Source organism: Gavia stellata, chromosome 19, assembly GCF_030936135.1.
Source record: "Gavia stellata isolate bGavSte3 chromosome 19, bGavSte3.hap2, whole genome shotgun sequence".
In the NCBI taxonomy this organism is placed as follows: Eukaryota; Metazoa; Chordata; class Aves; order Gaviiformes; family Gaviidae; genus Gavia; species Gavia stellata.
In genome coordinates, this window is record NC_082612.1 from 14,915,101 (window position 1) to 14,935,774 (window position 20,674).

At 38.5% G+C, this 20,674-nt stretch overlaps 1 protein-coding gene across 1 annotated transcript in view; it reads right to left on the minus strand.

The window, feature by feature from the left end:
* The window catches only part of INPP4B (inositol polyphosphate-4-phosphatase type II B), a 274,537-nt gene extending 274,135 nt beyond the window's left edge, over positions 1-402 (minus strand). Inside the window, 1 exon segment of the mRNA XM_059827010.1 lies at positions 291-402. Coding sequence (XP_059682993.1) covers positions 291-402 — 112 coding nt within the window.
* Positions 403-20,674: the final 20,272 nt, after the last annotated feature.

The window sequence follows — 20,674 nt, forward strand, 5'->3', positions numbered from 1 at the left end:
TAGTCACCAGTCATAAAAAACAGTCTTTCTTCACAGGAAAAAATAATAATAAGGTTAAGGACTGAGTATTGTTTCTCAGGTACATGACAAAGAAAACTTGAAAAACTTGAGCAAACTAAAGAGCTGGCTTTAAACTTCTTTGTTTAGAAAGGTATTTAGCACCACTCAAGCATCAGTCATGAAGGAAACTGAAAACTCTGAGGTGTACGTGATTAGTGAAACTGTAAGCTGACAACTGCAGAAAACATGCACATCAACCACGAGTAGTTTTCAGTGCAAGCCATTTTTACCTATTAATTTTTCATCCCCAACCACTCGGCAAATCTTCAGTTTTCCTTCCTTGACAAAACAACCTGATGGTCGCCTGGCCAGCAAAGCCAGATCTTTGGCATTGAATCTCATGGGGTTGCCAGGGAAGAGGATGAAGATGAGTAAGAGATGGAGGAGGACAATGATGATGCTAGTTAGTTTGTTGAAGCTGAGCAAAATCTAGGCAGCAGATATGAAGGTCAACTGAAATGTTAAAAACAAAACAAAAAAGAAAACAAGAGATGCTGCTGTTTATTGTGATTTCCACTCTGTTGTGCACTCCAAACACTGTACTTTCTTTCATAGTATGGGAGCAGTACATGTAATGGGGGCGGGGGAAAGCCAAGGTTACATAGGTGACATCTTCTCCCCACACACTTTTTAAGAAATAAAAAGGTAATTTTGCTTTCTAGGGTCTCTATAACCTCATGCAGAAGCTGTAATTTTATGCAGTACTTCCACAGTTTATCAATACTGCTAAAAATATATTTTGGCTATAGGCATATAAACAACTAGAAAGCTCAAATATGCAGTCATGGGGCACGGGGAGGAGGGAAGATTTCCTTGTGCTCCCATCTCGTTCACAGGAACAGTAACTCTAATAAAATACGAAGTGTTAGCTATAAAAGTTCACCACATACTCAAGTATTCATGTTTTGCTACACTGACACTGATCAGGACACTGATTGCTTCCCTTTTTTCATTATAATCTAACAGTTTTCAATTCTTTTGGAACATTTTCTTCTGTGTTTTCCGAAAATGGGTTGTCCCCACCCCCCCCAAAAAAACCCCAATTTTCATTTATTAGAACTACATCTGCTGAACTTAGTGAAAAAATTATACTTGACACATCTGTAAGAGATCTTGGTTTCCCTCAGAGCCCCTGCTCTGTTTTTCTGAAGTTATTTTAATATCAGCTTCAATAGCTGTAGTTTTGACCAGTGGAAGTTTGGAAACAAATATTTTTGTCCAAATTACAGTTAACATAACACCATTTCACACTGCTACAAGGACGAGAAAAATAAGGCCAGAAGCGTAGTTCTAAATAGACCTCCCTTTTAATTCCCAAAATATTCTATGCTCTCAATATCCAACCCTTTTGTAAAGGCCTTTCTCAAAAAAAGAATTCTTGGTATCACCCTTATGCAATCAAGTAACAGAAGTTTGTCAGATGGCTTTTAATACTCCTGTACACTTAAAAAAAAAAGCACCCAATCCTCAGCACGTGGGCTTCAGAAGACTTTGTTCTTCAGAGGACTACAACTCTTAACAACTCCTGACCAAGTTCCTCTCAACTGTTGAGCTTAAGGACAAGTTACAACTTCTGCATTGTATCTTTCTGTGGGCCCTTTCATTCCTACTTTTCCCTATATATTCACTTTCCTCGCTCAAGTTTATCCCTCAATCGACGGCTGCTGCTATGTCCTTTAATTTCCACAGCCAATTCCACTAGCACTACAACAGTGAAAGCAGACGAAGCTTAACTATTATTTTGTACATATGAAATATGGCTGAGCCATAAATATGACATTCAGAAGAAAAATCTCCAAGTAATTTTTTCCTCCTAGGAAGGTTCTACAATTCTATGGAGAACTACCATAAAGCTGAAAGCTCTTTTAAGTTTCCCTATTATTATCAAATACCCTTGCAAGCAAAAAACAGAGTATGTGCAAGCAGTCCCAACACATATCTAAGCAGTAGAAGCTTGCACTTTTCCATTCATACCCACACATACACCTTCTTTCTTTTTCTCCCTTTAGCATCAGCAGCTATACTTCCTTTTTTTAAGTCCATCTTCACACCTTTGACTCCATTTCATAATGTCATTGACATTATAACCTCATAACCTTATGGCCATCACAGAACCTGACCTGCAAGCTACAATGTACAAGGATGCTGCTGTGCCCAAAATGAGCTCCTGACTCCAACAGAGGCTCCATGCAGGTGCAGCTGGCTGTCTATGTTTTGTAAATTGATGGACTACAACTGTGGAAACATGAGTCATATAGCAGTTACAAAAAGCATATTTATCATACACTGTAATCTAATACTACAAGCATATTCAGCATTGAAGACCAAACTCATGGGGGGGGGAGCTGGGGAAGATGCTAGCTTGGCCACATGACACACGAAACCCAGCCACGATGACCCTTGCAAAAGGCTTACTAGGACATACAGGGACTTGGGTCTGGCAATGTGTATATTCCTACTAGCCTCTGTACGCTGAGTGGAATTAATTGGTTTTGGTTTATGGCCACAGACTGTATTTCTAACAGAGCACACAGTGTTTACAACAGACCTATTTGGGTTTTTTTAAAAAAAACAAACAAACATAGGCTTGGTGAGGTAAATAATTTTTGTGATCTCCAACTGTGCACTGTTTTGTTATCGGCTGGTCCCCTCTCAGGCAGGTATCTTGCACACCTTTCACATAGCTCATTGGTAGCCTTCTTGTTTTTGAGAACACAGTTCTAGAAATTCAGCTGCAACCCGCTTAGTTATTGCTTTGTGAACTAATCAGTTCCAGTCCATTTTATAAACACCTTATAAATCTACCTTAATCAGCATCTTCAGCTGCATACAGTTACTTCAGATTGCTTCAATCTTTGAGTAGCATGGACGAAGTCAGACCCTATGAGTCTGGTCCCAGATGGAAGAGTCATTGAAAACCATCAATAACTGAATAAAATCTATGCTATCAAAGCAATGAAGGTTACTGGCTGAACTGCTTAAATGCAGTAATTACTGTAATGCATGGACATCTGCACTCCACATAGAACTGCAAAACACAGAGGACCAGGGGACGAGACAATTTGTAAACTGCTATTTAAGAAAGCTTTTGCTTTCCAGCAAAGGCAAAAACAGAGCCAGGTAAATAGAACATTTGGGGTTTCTGGAAAGGCTAGTAAAAGGAGTAAAGAAACTCCAGGATGAGTTGTGCATGTTGATTTTGCCATTTTCCCCCCCAAGGGAGATGGTTTATCTCTTGCACTCGTCCATCAGTAAAGTGGTAACAGTCTAGACATTTCTTTTATCACATCTGTGCATCACTTGCTCTGCATATGAGCCATAACATGTAAATCAGGTGGGACAGTAAGAGTGGTACACCACAGTTAAAACCCTTGAGACAGCATGCTTCAGTACATATACGCTAGTACCAGTCTTGAAATACAAGGCTGCTGGGCCAGCAGAGTTCCACAGCGATAATAATCAAGTTACCTGTTCCCTGAAGTTTGCCAGACAAGCTAAGCGAATCTGACAACGTGTGATTATTATTCAGACCTAAAACGCATAAGAAATAGTGGGATTCAGACTTGGGTTTAACTTAGAAACTCGATGACCATCCAAAGGCAATCACAGCCAGTGTTGACACGACAATAAAAATTAAAGGTAAAAAACCCTAACAGAAGTGTCTATCTTCAGCTGCCGCACTGGGTCTCCTTGAAGGAGCAGAAAGACTTTTTAGCTCAATAATCCACTTCCCTTCTGTCTCCATTTGGGAATAAAGCTGTCAGTCAGGGAAACTACTTAGTCATATAGTGCCTTTAAATGTTTCTCCTAGCTAATCTCTTTCCTAGCATGAACTCAGATAGGAAAGATATTATCTTCAGTTATTTAATACTGGTAGTTCAAGAGACAGGCATTATTTAATACTTGTGGTTAGAGAGAGGGGCGTGCTGAATCTAAAGTCCCTCTCAGCATTTTTCCTCACACAATCACCACAACCATAATTTATAAGGAAACCAGACCAGTCAATTACTTTGCGAGTGGCCAGGAGAGAAAGAGGTGCAGAAGTCTATGTCCTTGGAAGCAATCATTTTAGAAGATATGACAGTTTTGACAGCTCATGGACCACAAAATTTTGAAGTATCTGTTGGATGTCCCCTGTCCCCCCCATTTGCAATTATAGTTTTCATGATCACTTTCTATGGACATGGAACAGTCAGAACTATTTGATTCACATGACACAGAAAAAGAGCTCAGACATACTGTAACTGTGAAGCACCAGCCATATAGTTGCACATTTTTTATTATCACAGTGAAAGAAGTGTACATTTTGATCACTTTTAGAGCTGTAAGCCCACCTCTTACCCTATACACAAATGTTAGAAGTCAAACAAAACTAGTAGTGTGTTCAAGTAATCTTAAATTATGAGGAAGTTTTATCACACAAAAGCTGCACAAAACTGACTTCAGCACATAAGACTGGCATGAAAAAAGCTACACATTGAAATGATCTGCAGCTGTTCTCCAACTCTTGCACCCCACAGGATAGCTACTGAGACTTAATTTTATTACTTTTGGATAACCACCAACCTATAGCTGTTCAAAGCACTAAGTGCAGGAGGTCACTAGTGCTAATACGAAAGAGAGTAACCACTTCTATGGCTGCATACACTACCCTGAAACAATATTTCCAGCACTATCTTTTAGGTTCCAAGTTTTCTTATATATCTTAAGCGCAGTTCAACATTAAAGAAATTAGCGCATAATACCTTGCAGCTTTCATTAGTACTGCATTTAATTCTAGATATTTTGGTAAAGTGCTAAAACACAAGCTTTCTAATGATGCAATCTCCTAAACCTCCAAAACAAAGTCAATAAAACTGCCTGCCCAATTTCACTAGTTTAGCAGTTTCAAAAAGAAAAACGCTGGAACTCATGTCTGCAAGTCCTCAGAGACCCTTGCCAAATACATTCTAAATTTCCCTTCTCTTCCTTTGAAAAGGTACAATATTTTTAGTTCAGATCATTTCGTATTAAGAACTTCTTTAATCTTTGGAACACACACAGTGGAGGAAAAAGCCTTCAAAAGGAAAGCTGCAAATTAGTCCACAATTTTGTCTTCAAAAATTATGTTCTTTTTAAGCAAAGAGTTATTGCTATTTCTACATAGTGCATCTTTATTTCACCTGTAAAGTAATTATTAGACAATAAAATATAAATAAGACACATTATGCACCCCCCACCCCCTGTTAAAATTCTCCATTCTACCGCTGATCCCTGCACAGTCAAACAAAACACTAGGTTTTCTGTCTTGGACTAAGGAAATAAGACTGCAATGCAGAGTCAGCAAAAAGAACTAATCTATGACAGGAGTTTCAAATATGCAGATATATTGATATATCTAATGAAAAGTTTGAGAATCTAAACTGTATTTAAGTTTTACTTTGAAAATCATTAACAGGTGATGACCTGAATAGAGAAGAAAATTGTCTTGGCTTACATAAACTCAGAGACTGTATTCCAAAGAAGATTTCACGGCATCTTCAGATGGCAACCTTAATACAAAGGGATAAAACAGTAGCGGAACATTTGTCTTACAACAGAATCTGCCTTTTAGTATATTTTTTTTTCCCCACTGAGGTAAGATAGGCAAGATCTATATATCAAGGATTACTAAATGCTAGGTTATCTACAGAAGGTATCTATTGGCAAAAGTTATTTCTTTCTATATGACGTTGAAGATGCATATCAGCTGACTTCATGCAGTCCAGCTAGCTGATTGTACCCATGGAAAATTTCAGTTTATTTCTAACTTTATGATCTCTTCTCTTCTGTCTCCTGGCTATCTTATTTCCTACTAGCAAGATCAAAGGTAGGCTGATCATATGTTGTTTGTAATTTTCACTTATACTTTGGTAGGCGGCCAGTACTATTGTAATCTATTTGAACAAATTATCATCTTCAACGAGTTCAAATGTTGCTTCCTACCATTTATCAGCCATTGTGGCCTTCCAAAAAAAATTATAATAAAAAATGAGAGGCCTGCGATATTCAGCAAGTTAGCGAGTCATGTCACTTCCTTTGGCACCCTTTACTGAGCTTTCCTAGTTTGCAGAAAACAACAGTAAGCTAGAAAAACAATTTTGAATTTTATTTTTTTTTTTTTAAATGTATAGAGGGAAGATAACAGAAACATTAAATAGTTACCTGGTTTTCCCAATAGTAGCAGTGGTCATTTCAGTTGTATTTTATACTGAAACACACACATACCATATTGTAATAACTTTTATGCCTTTATCCTCCCTAAGCTCTCAGATCCATCACCTTTACCTCCCAGTGCCCTGAAAAATGACACAGGAACTCCAGTCAACAACAGTCTCCCTAACCAGAGCCAGCCTTCTTCCAAAGGAGGCATGACCTTGCAAGGGCATAATACAGCACCACATAAACCAACCAGCACCCTTGTATCAGCATCACTACTGTCTGCAAGTCCCTTTTAAAGTCTTAAAACTAAGACGACTTTAAAAGCAAACTATCTATTGAAAAAAGCTGCAAGAGAGAGATTATGAAAAATAAGAAGCTGGCTTAGCTTGCTTGAAGGTACACCCTTTAAAAAAAGGCAACCACTCAGAGCAGTTTTGTCTTCCCTTCAGCTGACAGACTCCCCAGTCAAACTCCTGAATGTTTCATGTAATCTCCCAGAGTTCAGATGTGACCTTTCAGGAAAAAAAAAAGGTATTCTTGTATTTTGCTTCCCCTAAAAAGGATAATACCAACACACACTTACTGCAAACAGGTATAACCTGGCACACCCACTGAACAATGTACTTCTAGCTACCAGTACTGATCCAACTGAAAACCAGCGCTGCGAAAAAGAAGTCATTTATCAGTTGTGGGAGTTGCCCCATGTGGTTCACGGCCAAAAATCCTTACCACGCAAGGCAGAGGACTGAACAAGAACTAAACTGTTGCTTTCACCAGCACAGCCACCTTACCCTGACTCAAGGTGTTCAAACTGCAACTGCCCTCATGCTGTGCTTGAGCAGCCACTAACCTGAGTCGAGTGCAGGCTCCTGGGGAAAGGGAGCCCTTCTTCCCCACCACAGCACTAGTGCTGATGTAGCCACACAGTCAGCTTACAGAATTTATCTTGATGAAAACCAACCTAATCAAGCTTTTCCCTGACCCGACTGGCTACCTGGCTGCAGAAATGCCAGTGCCAGCCCAATACAGAGGACAAAAATGTGCACCCACAGGCAATCTTTCCGCAGATGACCACAGAGGTGTCAGCTTAGTGTGATGGTATAACTGCAGCCTTCAGACAAAATTCACATATAAAGGACTTCAAACATAGTCCTTACTCAACAAGATTCCTGGCAAATCCAAATTAATCCATGAGCTTTTCTCAAATCTCCAAATATACTTTCAGGCAACACTGTCTTAAATTCCTCTTTCTCCTATGTCTGCTCAGGTGACTGCCTGCTCAGCCACACTGCCTTCCTTCCACAACTGCACTGGCTCTAAAACTTCCTCTTGGGCCAGCAAGAAAACTGGATTATAGAAGTTATCAGTTACCCACTTTAAAACCAATGCTTGAAAACAAATACCAGAAGATTAAGTCAGTCTTCCAAAACCCTATTCAAAGGTGACTGTATCAATTAATGTTTCAAAGACATCAGCTACAGACAAATGACTCTTAATATGAGTTCAGCCACTATTATGACACCATGGTTTCAGAGCAGGTGGTCTCCAGCTAAATATTAGCGTATCAGTCACTACTTAGTTACAAATTTATTTACACAGCAGATTCCTTTCTCTAGTCTCCAGGAATGTAAACGCACAAACCTTTCCTAACCTGCCATTTCAAACAAAACAAAACCAAACCCCAAAGCAAACCCGAGTATAGTACAGCTCAATTCACTACGAACTCCTATACACACACGACAGTAGGCAAACCAGCCTGGACGAGGTAGTGTGCTGGGACCACTGATCCCATAAAGAAAGGGACGAGGGGAGGACACAGTAATGTTTCAAAAAAATATTTCACTATATTAAAGATGGAAGCATGCTCCATTCTGCAAGATAGAGTATTTGAGTGGCAACAACTGGCACTTTTGCCTCTAGAAGACTTATTTCCTTACTCCCCCAATATCTATAAAGATGCAAAGAGGCAGAGGCAAACTTCAAATACAACATCACTATGACATCAATTTTACTGGTCATTTTTACTGTAACAGACAAATTACTGTACTAAGACTGCAGCTTGTACTCTGTAAGATACAGGATTTTCTTAAATATTTTTAAATCTTAAGAAGTTTGCAGTCCCCAAACAACTTCCAGTTTCTTAACCTTTTTTGCTTTGCATCATATCCTAGAACCAAACAACTTCAACAGTCTGGGCATCCACCTTGACAGGGGAAAAAAAAAAAAAAAAAGATTACCACATTGCTCAGAGAACATAGTGATGAAAGTTTCTCTCTACTTCTCCCCATCCCCCATATTTGTGACATCTGGGGTTTATCTAAGCTATAAATACTAAAAAGATTTTAACAGCAAATTTGAGAGATTTGGGGTTCATTTGAGCTCTAAGAAGATTTTAGCTAGAAAACAACAGAGTCAAATCACCTACAAAGTAAAATAAAACATAATATCATATTTTAAGGTTAGAGATATAAAGTACTTGGAACAAAATCCGTTTGCTAAGTTTCAGACAGCTCTGGAGTTCACCACCATTTTTCTTTTGGTATTAATAGGAAGGAACCCCTGCCACTTTTCTTAATAGGATCAATTCTGCTTTGGCTGTCTGTTACTTTCTTGAAGACCATGCAGGGAAAAGTAGTGTTTTTTCCTTACAGAAATTCTTTAACACACCTGTGAAGACCCAGCAGAGGCTTCGATGTTACTATCCCACAGTTAGGGAGAGACCATGAGCTCCCCTGCTCCTGCACTTTCCAAGGGAAAGAGATGACTGGGTTTCCCTCAATTACCTCTAAACTCACAGAAGGAAAGCATGGAAAAGTAAAGGAGTTAATGTTTGACAATTATATTTAATTTGAATAATTAAAAGTCAACCAAAATACCAGAAAAAAAAATAATCTTTATATAAAGTACATTCCCTACTTAAATATACTACTCCTGAAAGTTCACAAATATCTGGTTACCCACATTTCTAATCAAAAGCTAGTGTCACTGTTCAGAACATAATCGCTGAATGAATAAATCTAAGAAATGGTGACAGTGCTGTTGTATTAAAGAAGAGCAATAAATCATTTTAACTGTGTCTCAATAATAATGGTTCAATTTCTACATGCAATGGAAGTCTCAGTTCAGCAGAAACTATTATGTCACCTGAGGAAGGGAATATTCAGGGACAGATGCAAAACAAAGTTACAGGGGGAAGAAATGCAACAAAACTCATGGAACATGAAAATCACCAAGGACGTTACTGCTTTATACTGATCTGGCAGCTACAGCAATAACAAGTAATTTATTGACCTTTTGCCTTAAGATCAACGACATACCCTCAATTAACAGAAAGGAATAAAGTTTATGTATTTTAAAGAATGAATAAGACACCTCAAGACAACTTTACAAGCTTCACCATTTTTTTGAACCAAGCTGCTGATGAAATCTCCCTGAATTCATTCGAAGTGAAAAAAGGTAAGAAGAAAGTAAGAGGTGATACTTTAGAACCACAACTTGAATCCAAGGCCAAAGGACAATACAGAAGACAATAAAACTCTCCCCACATAGCTATTTCAACTGAGGTTAGGACTGCTCAACCTACAGATTTGCAAGGACAAAAGCTCTCTTCCTTGGCTTATTCCACAGTGACCTATGTGACTGCTGATTTTGTGGCTGCAGAATTCCTCGCTATCACAACCTTCCCACCATGTGTGGGAAATCAAAACCTACTAATGCCCTCCCATGCAGACGGGCCATTCAGGAACTGTAACACTTCACTCAAGTAAACTTACATTTCCTATTCCTGAATATCCATCATTACACTACCTGCTTTCACTAATATGCAACTTTTCACTAGCTGGAAACACTGAGGAAATAAAAAAAACCCTGGAAAATAAATTAAATCTTATTTCACAAGTTATTAATTTGGCAATAGAGCCATATATTCAACCAGATTTCTTCATACAGTTATCTACTCTGTAACATATGACACCCTACTCTCTTCAGCTGTAAGGGGTCATGGGCAAATATTTGCAAACTTTCTTTTTTTTTTAAACAACCTTAGTCTAAGAAGTTGGAACTGACAAATAGCCCAGCTATATAAAACCCACCAAAAACACATGTTTTTCAGACTAAACACCTCATGCAAAGATAAAAAGTTCATGGCAATAACTTAAAGAAAAATAAGGCTGTCACAGTTATACACAAAATACAAAATTCAAGAGTTGGTTTCATAAGATATTCATGCTCCTTCAGTACAGAATTATTTGGGTAAAGAGCCCATGACTTCAGTGGTACGATACAATTATTACAAAACAGGTATGTCTGAATTAAATTAATGGTTTTGTATTAAACACAAAACATAACTATGATTTTTACTAGAGGCAGTCCAGGGCTGAATGCTTCTGTGATGAAAACCAAAGGTACGCAGCAGTACCAGCCAAGCACCTTGACACGGAAACTGAGCTTGCCTCGGGATGTCAATGATTGGTAACAGCCTCCTTCCCATCCCTAGTAAAATCGCACCTGATTGCCCAGCCTGGAAAAGCTGTTCAACATCTAACTGAAGGATTATCACCTACATTTTAATCAGACCTACAGACTTTGCAGGATTCTCAGCTTCTAAAAGACCTTCTGGGCAAGAATAAATGGGGAAAACAGCCTGAAGCAGACAAACAGGATGTAGAAGGGGACCAACAAACCCAAAGCACCAAAAAATCTGACTCTAAAAAGGCTATCCCTCAGAGCTTCAACTTGCAAAGCTCTGCAGTGGTGGTTACAAACAGGCTGTGCCTTGGTCACACTTGCATTCTTTGCTTTCTTGTCATGCCATCAGAGGCAAAGCAGAACACCTCCAGCCTGGCCAGAGCTTTGAGTAAGCTCCTCTCACCAATCTGGGTAATAGTAAGCTTTTTACATGTGTTTGCAGCAGGCGGTGATGCAGCAGCAAGGTCTCATAGCCTGTAGAGAGGGGCTTCACACGATAAGCACAGTTTGAGGAAGATGCCTTCCAAGTAAAAATAGTGTCTGGACTTCCAAGTAAAAATCCCAGTCAGCACGGGAGCTGTTATCAATGCTTACTAGAAACATACAGCCAGATATTGAAGAGGAATATACCCATATCGATAGCATGACTATATAACAGTACAATTAATTCAGCACAAAAATAAATTTGAATAATACCATAATGAACTACCTTCCTCCTCACTGCATCATTCCGATACAATTTCATTACATCACTGCAGACTTGCAGTTATTTTGGTCTTAACTACATTTGCATACAGTAATGGATGTGAATCTCTTAAGATTTAAATCTTTCAGAATGAATGCTTTCTTTTGTATTAAATAATCAGGAATATTAGGTAACTTATGAAAGATGTTTCTCAAGAAAGCGAGGCAAAAGCATTTTCTAAGAAATGCAGTTCAAGGACAGTCTTCTCAAAGTCTGCTTCAAGACTGCAGACTTTGTGGAAAGAGCCACCAGAGAGTAACAACTGGACTAGGACACCACAAAAAGAAGGAATGTTTGGGGACAGGGAAGGAAAGGACCAAATATGCCAATGCACTTTAAAGGTGACAAACAGGAAAAGTATCAGGGTCAACCTTTACAGCTGAAATAGTGACTGGGTCTGGCCTGGGAAGAGTAATTAGTCTTGGTGGGAACAGTAATTAGAGTTGGTGGGAAGAGGAAGGAGAGAATATATGCGAAGGACTGGGGAAAGAGAGCCCTGTGTGTGAGCTGCAGGCAGATCTAGAAGGGTAACGCAGAGATAAGAAGGCAGCACACTCAAACCTCAGGGTCCAGGCCAGAAGAGAGTCAGTCATATGATCCACCCACAGCTTCTTCCAACTCTCTAAACAAACCCAGGTAAGGTGGCTGCTCTGTGGGCCAATAGCTCCGCTGCAGCTGGTGGAGGGGAGTACTTTCTGCAATAGATGCGTAACTGCCTTAAAAACTGTTATTTCAAGCAGAACGTCAATGGCTTCAAAATTTTTCCCCCGTTCTTGAATTTTCAGACGTTCGTCTAAACTATTTTGTTTACCTTGATTCAAGGCCGAAAAGCAACTTGTGGGGGAGTTTAGACAAAGAAGTTTAAGAAACTTAAATTCTGCTGGTAAATAGCTGTTGCCTTTGCCTGAGAACATCTTTAAATTTGCAGGTTGCAAGCACACGTGCACGCACATGAACAGTATTTTATAAAAGTGTTCCACTCAATTTACCCAACTTAGGTTGTTGTGGTTCACCCCCCCACAGCAATACCCTATGGTGTATCAGTACCTTACAAGGGAGACAAAAAACATACCCGTGAATTACTTTAAAACTGATTTCCTCCTTTATTTACTCAAGGCAGTCAGGCAATTAGGAGTATGTTAGTTGGAAGAATTGCACAGTGCCAAGTTTCTCTAGTTGTTTCTCAGAGATAACTGTCTCCTTTCCTTCCCAGCATACCTATTTTTTAAATAAATATTAAAAAAAAAAAAAAAAGACTGAAATTTCGCATTTTGTTTGGAATGCCACTAAGGTGGCACTTTCTTTGTACGTTCTAGGTAAATGGCCAAGGCTTTAACTTCTGTCCAACATTTCTCTTTGGTTTTAAAATACTATTCTCCCCCGGCCCCAAGCAGTAACACAGACCCACAAGACGTCCTTTATTAAGCCATTTACTGTTAATTTGCTTCCCAAAAAAACCACTTTGCTAAATGTAATTAGTCTATGGGTACATCAACCCATCTCTCCTGCTCTACCAAAATATGAAGATTAACCTTTATTTTGCTCTAGCAAGACAGTGTAACATTAACTTAAAATCACTACGTAAGGAGATGCATAGGCAACTCCCTTGCCATTAGCATGAGCATCAAGACCAGTCACATCAGACTCTTTCTGCAGGTGGATGAGAGAGGTGTGAAGTCTGGAGGAACAGCAGGTAAAGGAGGGGTATTGTTATTGTTGCCTTTTTTTTGTGCTACTGCTTTTGAAATGTGTGAGAACGAAAGGCTGTTCCTATGATTACCTTTCAAGCACAAAATACTATTACCAAGGGGCAGAAACCTGTCAGTTATAACATAATCTGTTTTAAAGGCCTGAAGTCCTAGAAATCATTTCTTTTGACATGGAAATGAAAGGTTTAGGGCAACTCTTTTTTTAAGTGTTGTAGTGGCATTTCAACTTAGTTGGATTTAATCCTCAAAAGAAAGTGTAACAAGAAGTTACTCCTTGTAAAGCTTGTAGAGATAATCCAAAGAGACAAACTGACTACAACCAGTTACTTACGGTTTCTACCAGACACCAAACAGTCAATGGAACCCAGAGAGCACACACTGGACACATAGGATTAGTCCAACCACATTAAAAACTGAACAGAAAGAGACCTGAGTTATCAAACCTCATGCAACATCAGAATCTAATCCTTTTCACAACATGTATTATTGAGCTCAAACCTAAAAGCAGCTAGATAGCTTTGTCTCAGTATCCCCACAGGAATATTATTCCAGCACCTGACTGGTTTAATGGCAAGAACCTGCTGTAACTTCCAGACTAAATGTCTTAATGTCCACATTATCCTCATTATTATGCCAACACTGACCTTTACCTTACATTTATGTTCTCTTCTTTCCCTTAGTGGAAGTGTCAAAGCAAGCCAAGTTTTCGTTTTGTTTCTTGGGGGGTTGTTTTTTTTTTTTTTAATTCTTCCCCTGTAGGGAATGCTTCCCAGTCTTCATAATCCTTCCCCTAAACCCACCTCAGGAAGACATACAGGATCAAAACCATATAAATACTCAAGATACACAAATTCTGAGTTGAAACTACAGCATTCAAAACCAGCCTCACCTGTCCTTGGCCCTATGATTTATTTTCAAATTAAAAAAAATTGTTAGATCTCTCAACCACAATATCTTGGCCCTACCCACCGTTTTCAGAAACACTTGTTCTCCAGTTGATCTTCATGAAGGTAGTCTCTCACAATATGTCCAGTAATTTTTATCTTTACACCATTACAGTTACCTGCTTCCAGATCCAGCACTGCATCTACTTCAGAAATCTACCAACACCCCAGTAGAATCTCTTAGCACCTTTCACTAAACTGACATCAATCTAAGCAGCTTCTGTTTCACTTACATTGTCTCTAAATAATTAGAGCAACGCATCATGTATTATTGTGCTATTCAACAACCTCTCTTTCTAGCTTTCCTGAAAGGGTTGTATCCTTCAATATTCATGTTCTGTCATGAGTGCTATGCTACTATCTTATGGCTGTGATATCCAGTTTAATATTCTACAATTCAAATTATTCCATTTTATACCCCAAACTCCTGGTATTTGCATAAAAGTGTTTCAGCTCTGTTTGCACTTAAGCTACTACAACCTTAACTGCATTCAAAGCTGGCATAGCCATAACCATTAGTTACATTACCTGACTACCGTGCACTTAACTTTTATTCTAGTAATTGTCCACTGCTCTGTACAGTTACACCGCTTTATCTGCTGTGCTATCCTGGGTTTCTACCTCTTTTCATGTATACTTTAAAGAAAAAAAAAAATCATAGGCATTATGCAAATCTCTCACATTTCTCAGTTTGAAGTTCTTCTGCAGCAATGGCACAAATTCTCAATGCCAGCAAGCTGTTTCTCCAAGGACTACAGTTTGAGGTCATCTTTTAAAAGACTCCTCTTCCAGTAGATGCATTTTAAATGGTCAAAATTTCTAAATTCTTTCTGCAGGACCAGGTCTCAAGTAAGCCATGACTTTGTTATCCTGCTACATCTCTTTCTTCCAAGGCCTGGGAAAATTCTGTTCAGTGCCAAGTGAGCCTCCACCCAGCCATGTGGCTTCTCCAGCCCACTGGACTCTTCCAGAACAAACCTTCAATATTTCTACTGTCTGCAGAGTCACAAATATACATCTCTAATTACCCTCCATTAGCCAGATTTCTCTTCAGCCTTGTTTTTTAGAGCCACAAGCTTCCAGTGGTATACTGAATTGACATGTTATATTGAAGTGGATTTACAATTTTGTCCAGCACAGCTGTGAACTTACATTTGTACCCATCTCCATCGCTCCATTCCTCCAATATGTCAAAGTCTTATATGACCTCCAGCCTGTACGCTTTTGGTCCACCCATGACAAAGCAACGCATTAAACAAAATAGGTTAGCAGGCTTGGAAAAAGATTGCAACTTAACAGTCCTTTTGCCTTCGCCCCCTCCCAAAGTAAAATAGGTTATTACCTTCACCACCATGGGTTACCTGGAGCTTCTAGTAACTCATTTTCTAGGGAATTAATATGGAGGGGAAAAAAAAATAAAAAATCTTACAGGAAAATACAGAGCAGCTTTATTTCTAAATATTCTCTCCTTTAAGAAGTTACTAAACATACTCAAAAATCCAAGTATCCTACTAGAAACTGAAGTTAGAAAACATTGAAACTGGAAATGGGCTTTAGTCACTGAAAAGTATGCAACACTTCAGTTCTATACTCACAGCAAAACAATGCAGTCTCAACTTACAGAGCTGCAGTGGTACTACCATAGTAAGAAAGCTCTGAATCTCAAATGATGGCTTGTCACTTTTCTTAAGCAACAATAAAGAAAATCATGACGAAGCGTGAAAGCAGCAGCCACAAATCTGTACTTCCATATAGCCCACATGTAAAATGAAGTCAGAAGCAATTTAGAATAAGAAACAATAAGTAGCACCATCTCTGTCACTAGGAGATATTGGTAGAAATAACAAGCTCTACTTACTAAAAGAGAATGTGAAATGAAAAAACATGCAGAATATAAGCAGCAAAGACAAGAAGTTGCAGTTTCTCATGGCATAGAACAGAAGAAGTTAATATAAAAACTCTATTCTGGATCCTTAAGACAGATTTCTAACCAGTCCATGCAACACAAAATTCTTTGAGATTATACTATCTACAAGATCCTTTGCTTGAAGTTCAAAGTTATGATGGAACACTAATTTTATTGGGCCCTATTTATGAAATTATAGTTCATTCTTCTATGAAAAGAACAGCAAATCTTTTTAGCATGTATTTTCTGAGGATATTTGCTCTTCATGTTTTCATTAGGAAGAACAAATGTTATTCGCACATATTTGAAGTAAACATGAATATTTTTCCTCATTTTACATGCCCCTCTCAGTCTCAGTAACATAGTTTGTAGTAACAGCGTATGACTTGCAAAGAAAAATGGCATCTCTCCTTAGAATCTTTTCCCTTAAACGCCTTACCGTATTATCACCGTGGAAGGACGGAGCAGTAGCTGGTTTACTGTTGTTCTTTCTACTACTATATGATTTGTTTAAAAAAATGGGGGAGGGCAAATAAAGAAGCAGCTGCACGTAACCATAACAGTACAAGTTTATTTTTACCAGCACTTGGCTTTATATACATAAGAAGATGCATACAAAAACACTACATGGATTAATTACCAAAGGTATTTTGGTACTGAATCCAAAGTTTATAGACACTGAATTACTTTAGCATTCCCCCAGATTAAGCCCCATATTCTTGCTGGAAAGCTAAATATATGCAGATACCTTTATCAAAAAGCTTTGAGCCAGGTTATTTAAAATACTGAGCCTGCTTTCTGGGTCCAGACTGTATCACAGAAGCTTAAAACCCTAAAAGCAAAGTTGCATTTGCATCTTTTGAAGTACTAAAAAATGACAATGTCCATTATCTCCTCTTACTTCATAGCGTCTAAGAGCTACCCAATCTATTCACAGAACAGAATCTCACCCATTTTGCAGAAAGAAAAAGAAAAGCCAGTCATGTTTTTAAATTTGAAATGCAACTCTGTCACCACCTCACTCATCAGCAATACAGAAACGCAGTAACTACTACAAACACGAGAGGGAACACAGCTTCTACCACATCTGCTGAAAGGACACAACATAAATTCTCCCAGGGCATTTCATGGCCATCAACTCACTCCTTCAAGCAAGTCTGGCCCTACTGCAAAAGCATTAACTTAACCCTATTTCTTGTCTACTCAACCTCGCTTTTCTAGCAGTCATTTAATTTCAAGCACAATGGAAGCCACAGGTGCTTCACCCTGACAAAGTCTGAATAACTTGCCTGTAACATATAATCAGACAAGCCTAGCAAAACAAGGGCAGCTGCTTTGATGCACACTGGACTTTTTTTAAAGCTAAAATAATAATTCTACTGGAAGTAATTTACATTTGGTTTCCAAATTATTTTTCAGGAAATGACAGAGCTTGGTTAGACTTACCACATCTGCTTGAACACACACTTACCTAACTTCTTACTAGCAGCCTTGCTTCTTGTTATTTTTAAGCATCTTAGTATTTTAAATGCAGCTTGATATCCCAAATACTGGCTATATTTATAATACACAGGTCAGCAAACATCTGGTCTGTCTTTATCTTTTCTTTATTATTGATGCCTTTTTTTTTAATATTCCATTAACTTTTTTTCTAATCTAGTTGCAACTTCACGATTACTTGGAAGACATACTTCGCAACCTGTATTTCACAAAAACATTAAAAAGATGGAAGTTCCACCCAGACATTATGCTCACACTACTAACCAGTTCTCTATCCAGAACTGTTATGTTCTCAAATCTAATTCACTGATGCAGATACAAGACAGTCAAATAATAGCCAGTAAAGAAGCTGCGTGCATGAATTGATGGGGTTAAAGGAAAAATGATTTACTGAAAACCTAAAGTAGGATTGATCATATAAAGGATTACCGGCATACATAAACACACGTGATACCTAAAATTAATCCATCTGGGATTAAGAGACCAACTCACTGATAGGACTTCTGGGTGGTATTAGATGAATGACTGAAAAGTCATTCTGGATTTAGCCTGGGATTAGACAGCAGGTAACTCTCAGTACGCCTGACTGCCTCTGTATTTTTTTCAGATGTAACAGGAACCAACTTGTACAAACCTACAACTTGCTTATTATGAATTTTATAAATTTTAAAAAACACTGAACAACCTATTCAACTGCAAGTGGTCCCTGTGTCAAAGGGAGAAAGTCTGGACTCTAGGTGTGTATCCTTAAATGGAAACTAATGAGGATTACTGCTAAAACCTTCAGACTTCCTAATCACTTTAGCAGGTTTTGTATGTATTACAGCAATTTCTACTGCAGCCTATAGAGGATAAGAGAATAGTATATCCTCAGAGGACAGGAAACACATTATGCATCAAGTTCTGCTACTGAAGAGGAGAAGAAAAAGACAAACTAGTCCCAAAATAAAAGAATGGATAAGGAAAAATATTAATTCAGTGCTCTCATTGGGACACAAAACCAAAGAGCTGCTAGGGAAAATAAAAGAACAGAGATAACGGAGAGGTTATTTACAAACATACAAAGTAGAAATCCGTACTTTCTAACTTACGAGAATCTCAGTAAGTAAATTACAGATAGCTCAGGATTTCCTTTGCAGTAGATCTCTGTAAATGCAGGTAGGACCAAAACCTGCATATTGTGGGGTGTATTGTTGTTGGGCTTTTTGTTTTGCGTGGAGTAGGGGAAAAAGAAAAAAAAGAAAAAAAAGAGAGAAAGGCACAGGGGAAACTCAAAGCTACCAGGCACTGTGTGACCAGAAACAAACAAATCTAACATGATGCTGCAATGGACACCTATAGTTATTTTCACAGAATTTGTATTGATGAAGAACTAACATTAACACTACTAAGAGTCTTTCTAGAGCTAGCTTCAACTAAAACAGCAGATTTTTCATGCAGTAAGAGACTACACTGATGCAGACATATTTGGCTTGAAAGCCTATATTCCAATGATGATTTCTCTGTAAGACCAAACAGCTTTTAGATACCTCTCAAAGCTTCCCATTTATGAGCAAAGACCAGCCTGAGCATAAAACCCAAAAAACCAGTAGTGTGACTCAATACAAAATAGTCAAGAATTACTTTTAAAGCAAAAAAACAATTACACCAAACTACCTTACACCTAAGCTTAGTGTGTCAAGACACTAACTTCAAGAAACTAGTGTTGATTGCTTCTGTTTTTTCCCCTCTTTCCTGAGATTTTTATTTTCTACAAAGCTTACTCTCTCCCTCTTAAACAGGTTTTGTTGATAGCTGCTACTCCTTCCAACTTGCAGAAGGCACCACTCCCACAGCAAGGGGGTCAAAAATAAAGATATGCTGATCCACAACACCTGCTATTCAACACAAATGAGCACTGGTATCAACACAAACTAGAACACCTGGCTGAGACCAGGGACAGCTGAAGAGCCAGAACACCATTTGCTTCTGCTGCCCAGCCCTAACAACACAACAAACCAGTAAGGACAGTAACTTTCCCAGCCACATCAGCAAGACACAGCAGAGCTCATCATCTGCTTTCTCCTCTTATTTCCCTTTCCCCTGTGTTAAGCCACAGGGCAGGGATCTCAGGATGTTCAGTAATAAAACTTGGGTTTAATGCCTGAATGTTCCTTTTAAACATGGATGAATCATAATCCCTGAAGGTTATGGTTTTCCATACTTGTAAGACCGCTCCTGATGGGATTAATTCTTGTAATAGCATAGCTGATCACCACCATTAAGCAAATAAAAAACCCACATAATCAAGCAGATAAATGTATGCAAATAAACAATTTCTTAAGATCTGAAAGAACACAGTGCTATGTCTAGAGGATGGCACGGTTTTATTTCTTAGCTTAAATTTTAAGCAAAGCATTCAGAAACAAACAAATCTTTCTGCCCACCTGGAGTACTGATTATCTAAGTCCAGTTGCTTCAGTATCTATGTGGTTTTCTCCTGCCAGTCTTCTCCAGTCATGCTCCCTTTATGACAGCACCTAATCTGCCCCACTGAGTCTGATTACAGACTAGACATGGCTAACTATATACTAGTGTTATCCTGTTGGCAATAAAATAAACCATTCCTCAGCACAACTGCACAACTTCAACCTACTTTTGCTTCTCTTACACCATAGTTCTCCACCATACACATTTTCGTTAACTAGGAAAAGAAAGAAAAAACCTAAATCCTGCCTCAGTCTTCACATTCAATCAGCCAATGCATGATATATTTGTGGAGCTAATGTTTCAGGCATATTAGAAAGGCTGATGATATACTTATTGAATTGTGAAACAGTGACCTCTGCTTACTCACAGACTTCCATTTCAAAGGGACAAAATTCTGGTTCTACACGTTGAGCCTTGGAAGAATCACAGAGTTCTTGGACAGAGATTATAGGCCTGACAGCTTGATTTATTCATTTTCTTAAAGAGTTGCAAAGACATTAGATGTGTCTGAATGCTCATGACTTCCAGAGGAAAAGTAATTTTCCATTTCCAGGATGAAAATGGCACTACAAGTGGCATGTCTCTCACTTTGAAGAAATTCATTTCTGTACAAACTGCCCTGACTGGAAGAATGGAATAGCTAACTAACACACACTTCTGGTCAGGAGACACACAGAACCTACAATTTATTTTT